This window comes from Patella vulgata, chromosome 6 (genome assembly GCF_932274485.2).
Source record: "Patella vulgata chromosome 6, xgPatVulg1.2, whole genome shotgun sequence".
Classification (NCBI taxonomy): domain Eukaryota; kingdom Metazoa; phylum Mollusca; class Gastropoda; family Patellidae; genus Patella; species Patella vulgata.
In genome coordinates, this window is record NC_065884.2 from 58,552,503 (window position 1) to 58,563,720 (window position 11,218).

An 11,218-nucleotide genomic window follows, 5' to 3' on the forward strand; every position below is an offset into this window, starting at 1 on the left:
TTCCAGAAGATCTTTATCATTTGATCAAGAGAGCTGTGGTCATCAGAAAACATTTAGAAAAATGCCGAAAGGTGAACTATTTAATTTATTAAACCTGGATTGATCACCTCAAGTTTTTGTGAATAAGGATTCAGGGGAAGATGGCATTGCTTAAATCTGTTTGATCTTTTAATGGCTTCAAACCCAAATGTGCTGTTAGTTCCGTTCATTATAAGTCATGCACAAAGCAGGTTGTGTTTAATCTTTCTAGAACAACTGATAATGCTTCTCATTTTAGGTAAATGGCTGGCAAATTGTATCAATCTTTGCTTCCAATAGTTGAGCCATTCAAAGTGTGATTTCTTGGAGAATCTGTTTTATATCTAGTTACATTGACCCATATGATTACACTGGGAGGTGATGTAGGACAGATTAGGTGTAAATCCAACATATGAGTGGGGGGTGGTGATTGTCCTAGATATTCTACTTAATTGCCACTGGGCACTTCAAAATATTTAAAAAGAAAATTATTAATTCAATTTTGCAGGACAAGAATGCTAAATTCAGGATGATCTTGATTGAAAGCAGAATTCACCGTCTGTCACGTTATTACAAATCCAAAAGAGTTTTACCACCAAATTGGAAATAGTAAGTTATTAATCTTGACTTTTAATATACACAATGACCTCTCTTGTAGGATTGTGCAAGTTTTGTGGTTCGTTAAGTTTTGACACGACTCACAAGCCAGACTCCACAAGGTTCGATGATGCCTGGCCTCGAGTTCACAAAGCATTCTCAGACTTAAGTTAAAAATTCACTCAACTTTCAATCACTGTTTATGAGAAATATCTTTGATTCAGAAATACAAAAATTTGCTCATAGTTTCTTAATGATGTATTTGATACATTAAACAAGAGTTATTAAGGGCTATATTTTAGTTAAAATAACCAAACAATTTTGGGTAAATTCGTAAGTCTGAGAATACTTTGTAAACTTGGGGCCTGGTTTGGCCTTGTCAGTGGTTAAGCTATTGTTTGCAAGGAAAAGCTTTTAGTCGTTCCTATCTGACAAAAAAGACGAGTTTAAGCATCTACTGTTGGCAGCATGTGAAAAATTCCCTGACTGATGGAATTCAGGGTAAGAGTAGGCAGGCTGTAGTGTTACTGTTTGAACGAAATAGCCCTTCCTAGCACAGTGCATAGCATATAACTGTTTTCGATAACTCCGTTGCTATATATTTGAGTGAATATATATACCATATATAATTGATGGTAAAATTTAATTAAACAATTCTTTTTCTTTTTCAGTGAATCTGCCACAGCTTCAGCCTTGGTTGCATAAATTTAAAAAATGTACCGGTAATAAATAAGCAAAAAAATTATTACGACAACTGTTTTTGTCTTCTGTTATTCACAATATTGAGAGGGTGATAGGGGTCATAAAATACTGGAGTGGGTGGGAAATTTAATTTTGCCATGAGCTAAATTTCACTCATCTTAAAGGGAATAAAGCTTGGTGCTTGTCAGTATGGTTCTATCTGAATATAGGTCCGGTGTACACATTAGCGTGCACGTAAAAGATCCTTTGCAGTTGGAATTCGATATCAGGGTAGGTTGTTGCACCACTGTCCGTGAAAAATTTCCCTCATAACTCACTGTATGGCGTATGCCCATCTTTATTAGCCAAGTCGGAACAGAATATTAGGACTTTAAATCCCATTTAATTTCTATCTGCAGATGTGATGCCCGTTTTCATTAGCCCAGGCAGTACAGAACAGTAGGACTTGAAAACCCCCATTTCATTTCACTATCTACACATTTATATACATTATTTTTTTAAAAAATCCTTCCGATGCCCATGAACTGATAATATAATTTGAGATCTTAATCCTTATGAAGTGGTTAGTTCCTTAGTTGCCAGCAGTTAAGGACAAGGATCTTCATTTTGACGGGTATGAAAAACTATTCAAGATCACTTGGCACTAGTAGAGTAGATAAAATTCTGTCTCCCCCTACCGAGACTGTCCATGTTTAAATTAAGACAGTGTATGAACGTTTGCTTTGGAATACCAATTAGAGTGGACAAACTGTTACTTTCCAGCAACACACATCCCTCTCTATTTGCGGATTCCACATTTATCCAAAGAAATAAAAGATTACCGTAAGTAAGTACTAAATTATATCCCTTTCCATTTCACTCACTGGGAATTTATTGTAAGACTTGTTAACAAGTAGCATGTAAAGGGTTTGTTCGATTGTTGCTCCAGTAATTCCGCTTTTATGTAATTGAACGAGAATTGTGATTTGTGGTGCATATCTGGACCTGAATATTAGTGCCTCAAGTACTTTAACTGCTGTGTATTTCGTTGCCTGACAACCTATCGCTTTCTAAGCGATCATTAGAAAATGAAATATATTCCGATTTCAGCTAAATAGATCTACATTACTGTTTGCCCTTATTACCTGCCACCAGTTGAAATTAATTATTGAGATTTAAGAAATTAGATCCGCCTGAACTAAAATAAAGAGCTGCATATGGTTGCTTATACATGTATATACGTCAGTATTATATTACTGTATATTGACTTACATCTATGAACACTATTTACATATATATTATATATCGGATTATATGCATGGGCGTCACACATGGGGGGTCCGACCCCTCCAATTGTATAATTTAAGATTCTATCTATATAAAACCTGTACATATCCCAATATGATTTATAGACAGCAAGGCCACACAGTGTTTGTTTATATTTTTTATGGGTTTTAAAAAATGGGTAAGGGTTAGGGTTGCGGACCCCCCCCCCCCCCCAATATATATTTCACGGCTACGCCTCTGATTATATGTAGTGGATCTCAACCAGTTTCAGCAAATATGGTTATAATATCGAAAGAAGAACTTTTATGCACCTAACCCTCGGCGCCATAATTCCCTGAGATAGGTAGATGGGGGGGGGGGGAATAAAGCCTAAAACCCGTTTTCCATGTAAGCTTTTCCTTGCGCGTTTTCGCTGGGTGAATGGAAACGGCCATTACATTTGCATTAGACCGACTTCTTTGTTGGTGAAAACGTGTACATGGAAGTCGAGAACATAATGTTTAAAGGAGCTAAGTCTCCAACTCAATATTTTCCGTACTATTCGAAATTAAAAATACGAATTAGAATTCAATATTGATCAATTTCAATCAATATTGATGTTGTTAACTTGCCGTGAAACTATAGGACCTAATACCCAATATTTAAGACAATTAACATTTTATAATCAGTACACGAGTCATGTACCCTATAGAGCAGGGATGGCCAAACGTGGCGCATTGGATGAGTTGAAGAGAAGCATTGCATCCCCGTGATAATTATAATGTATGGTAAAGCAGTAAGCCCACTCATTATTTTTTAGCGATTTTATTATTTAGTGCTCAGCCTTTTTACGGATTGTTATCTTCTTTCAAATTAGGATAGACTTTGGGTCATTGAAGTAGATGAGGTTACAAAAGTTGTATGGCGCATCTAAATTTTTGTGTGAACAAATTGGCGCATGATATGTAAAAGGTTCGCCATCCCTAGCCTAGAGCAAAGCCGTTTATATTTTCGATTGAAGTGGGGCGAAATCATTTGTACTAAATGGATTATATCTCTGGATATAAGTGCACTTTCAGATTAACATTTGGCTTGATAAGAATCGAAAGGAACCTGCTTTTGTAGAAAGTCAGCGATATAATGTAGAAGTCTTGGTTGAAAAATGGTATGAAAGTCCGGCACAATAGCCGACAGCCCACATCCCAAAAAATAAATATATTACCGTTTTTAAATTGGCATAGAACATGTTAGAGAACAATATCGAACCCATAAGAGTAGATGCTGGCCATGCGGTAAAATTCGCACCTCATAAGAAAATATAACAACCTATTAACAGCAGCTATTTTATGTAAAAAAAATATATATATTTCAGTGAAACTGCCCTTTTCTGTCTCTCTTCGCAAACTTTAACATAATTTTGGGGGACGGGGGTGTAAATAAGCACCATTTTTTTCATTCGGATGTGTGTTATGAAAAAGGATTCAACCATTTTAATATGTTGTATTGAATAGTTGTTCGAGGCACCGTATAAAATATTTTTTAACAGAAATTGAGCGGACGTTCTTTAAGCTATAGATTTTTGATATTTCGCAAAACTTGTTGTGAATTAATGCACCCGGATAAATGCACTTAGGGGCCATCATTATAGCGCACATCTAAGAGCATCGCCCAGAGACGACTGTTAAAAACCGAATTGCTGCCTGTGAAAAGGTTCCAACTAGGTAACCAGGCATTGGCATCCGTATATTGTTATTTTTAAAAATAGGCTTGTTTGTAAATATATTTATTTGATACCTAAAAATCGTATAGTTTGTTGAGTCATGCACCAGTTGTATAATGTAGTTAGCTTTTGCAGTCGAAATAACGTGACCTATTTTTTTCCAAATCTCGAGCTTAGGCGGTGTCATACTGTTTGTTAACCCATAATAAAATATACCGGCTATATATTGAACTTTTTAAGTGTTGAAATGTCTAAACGTTTGGAATGCAGAAACGGTAATGCGTAAAATCTTAATGCATTTAATATAATATAAAAATTGTACTAAGGGGGCAATTTTGCCCGAACAGCGGCGCTGCGGCCTACTCTTATTTCGAATTTCACTTTCAAGAATTATTTTATGTGCACGCCAACGCGTTGTCTTCAGTCCGGCGATAAGTGGTATAGGGGTGGGGGGGGATGCTCTTGATCAGGATTCGTTTATTTTCTAGCAATATAGTTTTCGGTGGTTATGATTTTTTACTGGGATGAATGGCGTCATTCTTTGGATGTGATTAAATCTTACGGTAAACAAATGTGTATTGAAGAATATTGACCTCCCATTACTGAATTTAAATTGGCTCTTGAAAAGAAGCAAAAGTATAATAAGAACCCTGAATGAATTCTGTCATACATGGGATATAATCAATGAATACAAGGACAGATAACTCGTCCCATACGTATTAAAGTGGTCAGTACATTTTATCATATCAACCCCGGTTCAGCAAACAGTTGTTTCCTTGTTAACAGCAGGACGTTAAACCCAAGTTCATTTCATTTCTTGCATTCTACCACAGAAAAGTCCCTCCCCCACCCGTATATCATTGGCCGAAAGTCCCCCTACAGTTTTAATATTGGAGTGGAGGTTTGAAATTTTAATGTCCAAGTCTAACGCATATTTCACTTTATTATCAGTTATATAAAATTAATATAAGATAGATTATTTCTGAATCCATTGTATTCTCTTCCAGAACAAAATGAGAAGTGAAATTTTAATGCCTAAGTCTAACCGTTCTTAACTTTATTATGAGTTATATCAAACTGATCTAAAAGAAATTTTTTCTGATTTCAATACATTCTCTTCCAGAACAAAATGAGCGCCAATGGTGCTCTTCAGCTGTATAGTTCCTGGTTTTGCCCATTCGCACAGCGTGCCTGGATTGCTCTGCTGGAAAAGGCGGTAAACTTTCAATATGTGGAGATAGATCCTTACAATAAATCTGCCGAATTCCTGGCCAAGAATCCACGGGGGCTGGTTCCCGTTATCATTAATAATAGCCAATGTGTTTACGAATCCCAGATTTGTATAGAGTATGCAGATGAAGAATGGAAGGGACAGGGTAACCCGTTAATGCCGCCTGACCCTTACAATCGCGCAGTCGCCCGCATCTGGGCAGATTTCATCACCAAGAGAATTGTACCACCCTTCTACCAACTGCTAATGCGCCAAACCAATGACGAACAAGAAGAAGCCCAGAAAACTTTACTGGACAACTTGGAGACTTTAAGTAAAGAGATCACAGGACCTTATTTCATGGGTTCTGCGTTTGGTATGGTGGATGTTATGTTAGTGCCGTTCACGTTAAGATTCGCGATGATGAAGCATTACCGCAACTTCGAACTACCCAAAGGTCCAGCCTTCTCCAACCTCAAAAAATGGATGGAGGTTGTTCATAACCGAGAAAGTGTTAAGTCAACGATGGCGGACCATGATCGGTTAATAACTAAGTACCAGAGATATGCGGATGATTCAGCCAAATCTGAAGTTGCTGATGCCATAAGAAAGGGTAAAACTCTTCCTTAGTTTAACCGGAACCAATGCATTAAGCCACGGCTCTTGAGGTATATATAATAAGCTGTCTTGGAACGATTAAATTTAATGTAAACTGGTCAAGGAATTGTCCTTGTATAGCAAGGTAATACAGAACAAACCAATTTGCTAAGTGATGATTAAATATTTCTGTGTAAAAAATAAAAGAATGATTTAATGTGTGAAAAATAAAAGAATGATTTAATGTGTGAAAAATAAAAGAATGATTTAATGTGTGAAAAATAAAAGAATAATTTATTTATGAAAAATAAAATAATGACCATATATTTTCAAAGAAAGGGATAATTTAATAATTGAAAGAATATTGTCATGAAATGTGAAAATAATGATTGATCAATTGGCATGTAAACAGTGAATGAATATTAGCAATGTAAACAGTAAAAGAAATATTAGTTTGGAGCAGCTTGAGTCAAACAAACAAAAGACAATAAAATCCTATCTGAAAAATAGGTCATTTAGTTCATATAAGAAATTATTTCGCAATTTAACCCCGGGAAAAATAAAAGATTTTTTAGTTAATATAAGAAATTATTTCACAATTTAACCCCAGGAAATCCACCAAAACAAATTCTAGTTATAGTTGGCCAAGAATCTGGAAATTTCACATGTCTTCATACAATCACGTGACTTGTGGTGATTGGCTAATGATTTCTAGATTCGGGAGGGGGGGGGGTGGCTTCGGCAAAGCGGACTCACTGGGCGAATATAATTCGGCCGAATACATCAAACATGTTTGATTCGGGCGAATCATTCGGCTGAATATATAGAAATTCGACCGAATGACACTGGACACACTCTAGGCGAAATTCGGCGCCGATGGATTCGGCCGCATCATTCGGCTAGTGTGTCCATCGCTTTAGACCAATCGGTCGCTGAACCGACGTGCCGAAAAGTACGAGAATACCTTTAATGTCTATTTTTCACGTCTTAATCCACGCCAAAATCTACTCAAATTGACCATTTAACATTTAATTACGGAAACAAAATCAAACCATCAACTTATAGATAATCTCCCGGCTTGGAGACCCATCACTTGAAGGTGGCGTTGGCTTGTTTATATCCTCTGAAGTGAATGCTGCGTGTCGTTAAGCTTTCAATTCATCACTTCTGTGTACATACTGAAAGAAACTGAACCATTTTTGATTGATATTCCTTTTGGATGTTTAATATTTAGATATTGTACTTGGTGGTGAGGAAATGAAATGGGGTTTAACTCCAACTGTTCTGCTACGAATTGGGCTAATGGAGACGGGCATACGCCGTACAGTGGCCTACTCTTATTTCGAATTCCAACTTTCAAGGGATATTTTACGTGCACGCCAATGTGCACACGGGACCTCGGTTTTTCGTCCCATCCGAACGACTAGACTGCTGTCCTTGCCAGGCCCCCCGTCCTGCATCACTGACATGGGGGAACTTTCTCGGCCAATGCAGGGATCAAACACCCGACATCCAGGCTAGTGAGCCAGCCAGTCAAATGACGTTCAGTGACTTTAAAGCTGAATTTCAACATGAATACAAAACTTCACAAAGAATCCCAGGGTCAAGTTGAATCACGTTTTATTGAAATGTGACAACAATGCTCCCGTCAAAAGGCAACACCTAGTAACTCACGTTTTTCTTATTTTGAGAAAACAAAGGAAATCGTAATGAATGAATATTAAACCCCAGCATATCCATTGATTTGGTAGGCAAACGAAGGAAGTTGCTATGTTGTATCATGGGTGTAACTGCTTACAAAACCAAAAGATTGGAATATCTAGTACAACAACAGGAAGCACATACCCTAGTAACTACAAATTTGGCCTTAAGTTAATTTTCATTAAAAAAAAAAAGTGAGTTACTAGTTTTGGCTTTTGACGGGAGAATGGGGTTTAATGTCCACTCGACACAAACCAGGTCATTTTGGGACTAACATATGTGTCAATTTTATTTCTATAATTGGGTGTTTAGCAGTAGGAGGAAATCAGAGGACCAGGAGAAAACCCGAAAGTGTGGAAAGGCGACCCTACACCTTGTCATGTACAAGCGGGGAACCGGAACCACGCCAATTCGGCCAGCCAACCCGCTATGTGTTATTGACAGAGTAGACATACCCCGATTAATGCATAATTATATAGAAAATTGATTGATCATGTCTAATTATTTTAGTAAATTATATATTTCACTATTTATAGAAATATAGTTAAAGCATAGCCTTGTTGTCATGGAGTTCACTATTTACAGAAACATGGGAAACTATGGATTGTTATGACCAACATAAGTTAATAGGTGGCAATTAGAGTTGGATCTCTTTACCGCATTCAATTCAAAATTCAGTTTCCTGCCAGCTGTCTTATTTGCCCAATGATATTGCATCCTCTAAAATATTATATTCAGTAACATTCCATCATCTATCCAGTGGCAATCTATCATCTATAGGAGAGTTGGATGGCCGAATGGTTAGCACGTGCGCGCTGCGCTGTATCATACGGTCTGTCATTGAGTCAACTGGTGGGGTTTCGATTCCCCGGTTGTACGTGACAAGGAGTAGGGTCGCCTGTCCAAGCTCGTGGGTTTTCCCCGGGTCCTCCGGTTTCCTCCCACTGCTAAAGACCCCTACGCGCAAGCTAATTATTGAAATAAAATTGAACCATGTGTTAGTCCCGAAATGACCTTGTTTGTGTCGAGTAGACGTTAAACCCCATTTCTCTTTTTCTCTCTGTATCATCTATAATCCACTAAGTAACATTACATTCGTCTATCTAGTAACATTCATTCCCTTTGTTACAACCTGTCCGTTAAACGTTTATGTCCGGTAGCATTTTCCGCTCTAAATATCTATTCAATAACATTCCATCGTGGATATTGTGATCAGTAATATCCCAATCTCTGTGCTATGTCAAGTAACATTTTATTAACTTAAGTAACATCACCTTCTTTAACCTGTCCAGTATTATTCCATGCATCCTCGATTTTTTACAATAGGGGTTGATATTACAATTGGGGTTACACGGTATGACCCCTATTGTAATTATAATGTCTCTTAACCCCTATTGTAATACTAACACCTATTGTAATAATTATAATATTTTATATGAATATAAGAGTACTGGTGTGCGTTTATATGAAACAACACTACCGAAAACATGATTAAAAGCCGTTAACGAGTTTGAAGAAACTGTTAAAATGGAATGTCAACCCCTATTGCAATCATTGATATCTAAATGTACGTGAATATAATACTGTTATCTTATCGTGGCTTATAGATTTTAATTCACCAGAGCTGACAAGAGTGAACTGACAGAATCCGAGTCTAATCCTACCCGCGTCATTGGGTATCTACAATTCAGAAAATCACCTGTTTTCTTTAAATTCACAATAAAGTAACAGTAGTAATGTTGTATTTTTTGTTCTATTAATTTATACCAAAAGGTGAATACTCTGGAATATTTGCCGCCATAATTGGATTGTTGAAAATAACTTTGAATGCAATAATCAGACCCACTATCATCACCAACCTGTAAAAAGACACTACGCAAGACACCTTTGGTGTATTTCTGGGGAATTTATGCCGAAAAACAGCACTTTGGGGCAAAATTATGAGTGGAAACTTTCAGGGGGGCACGTACAAGGGGGTTAGAGGTGTCAGATCCCAAAAAGATTTTCCACATATGAATAATACCTCATATTTTGAATAGTTCTTCCTGTACAAGTTTCGATTTACCCCAACCCCGCGCAAATACTGTATTGTTAGTAACGTACCTTTCTTTTGGGGGTTATTACAGATGTTCAGTTTGGTTCCACTAGACACTCTTGAAAAGAAATGGGTTTCAACATCCTACTGTTCTGCTCCGACAAGGCTAATGACGACGGGCATACAGTGTACTATAAGGGTAATTATGCCCGGACAACAGGGTTATGCTCAGGGTTCTTTTACGTGATAGCCAATATGTACAATGTGTACACGAAATCTCGGTTTTTCATCCCATTCAAACTACTACTAATACGTTGTCTCTTGTCAGGCCCTCTTTCCAGCACCATTGACAAGGCGGGGGGGGGGGGGTCACGCCGGAAAACTTTCGATGAACTTTCTCGGCCAATACCGGGATCGAACACGGAATACTCCGAGCCAACATTGAACTTCAATATGAATACTAATGTGGACGTCAATAAGGTCTCCATTTTGATTTTTCTATGCTCATATATTGTTCTATAAGATTGATAATATACTCACTACATCCGCTATCATATAAGTAAATAAGGTTTAACACACACTTAAAGTAGCTAAGTCTCTAACTCAATATCATCCAAAATATTCGACATTGAAAACGCGAATTATTTGTCAATTCAAATCAACATTGGTCTTGTGATCTCACAGGGAAAAGATGGGCTTCTGATATCCAATATTCAAGACAAAATATACATTTTACAATTGGTAGACGAATCGTGTACCATAATGCGTTTCAGCGCCATTTGGAACAAGGAACTATTTTGGGCACTGAAAAACATAAATGAATAGTTTATGTGCTAAAAAAAATTGTTTTTGACATCTAGGCTTGGCGTCTGATGGTCACGGTTTTTGTTTTTTCAATTGTTTGCTTGCTTGAAATTTCCTGTCAAAATCGTGTACATCTGATTATTATATTTTATATCAGTAAAATCAAAATGTAGTGCACGTATGTCATATTACGTTGTTGTGTTAAATCCCAGTTTCAGTAACCTCCAGTTACCCCAGATATATATGCCAAAATGCGTTCAAAATGACGTCAGAGATCATGTATCTTTCAATAATTTCCAGCCCCGAGGGGAGAGACTCACCTCCTCTTGCCGAGTTGCTTGTCCCAGGATCCGGGTGCCTTGTCGCGGGCCCTGGGCGGGACATGACAAGCAGACGGTCAACGCCAAAATATACCACGTTCATTTCCAAGAAATCTCTTTAGACCACAAACCTTAGTTTCTACTACACTTGTCAGCAGTCTAATCTACAAACTGCGTCTAGACGGTAAGCATTGGGAAATTGGGTTTAAAGTCCATTCAACACAAACTAGGTCGTTTCGGGACTAACATAATGGTACAATTTTATTTCA

General features: G+C 37.4%; 1 protein-coding gene across 2 annotated transcripts; it reads left to right on the top strand.

Annotated features, from left to right (window-relative positions):
* Positions 1-4,196: 4,196 nt before the first annotated feature.
* On the top strand, positions 4,197-6,636 carry LOC126824448 (uncharacterized). 2 transcript variants are annotated; one of them, XM_050553680.2, is made up of 2 exons: positions 4,197-4,283; positions 5,406-6,634. In XM_050553680.2, the coding sequence occupies exon 2, from the start codon at positions 5,412-5,414 to the stop codon at positions 6,120-6,122; it is 711 nt and encodes a 236-aa protein (XP_050409637.1). In that variant the 5' UTR covers positions 4,197-4,283; positions 5,406-5,411; the 3' UTR covers positions 6,123-6,634. The 2 variants fall into 2 exon arrangements, with proteins under 2 accessions (XP_050409637.1, XP_050409638.1); XM_050553681.2 differs by lacking the exon at positions 4,197-4,283 and adding an exon at positions 4,749-4,845 and having other exon boundaries at positions 5,406-6,636.
* Positions 6,637-11,218: the final 4,582 nt, after the last annotated feature.

Excerpts from the sequence above, each read along its gene's own strand:
- LOC126824448 (XM_050553680.2), top strand. The coding sequence starts at position 5,412 with ATGAGCGCCAATGGTGCTCTTCAGCTGTATAGTTCCTGGTTTTGCCCA.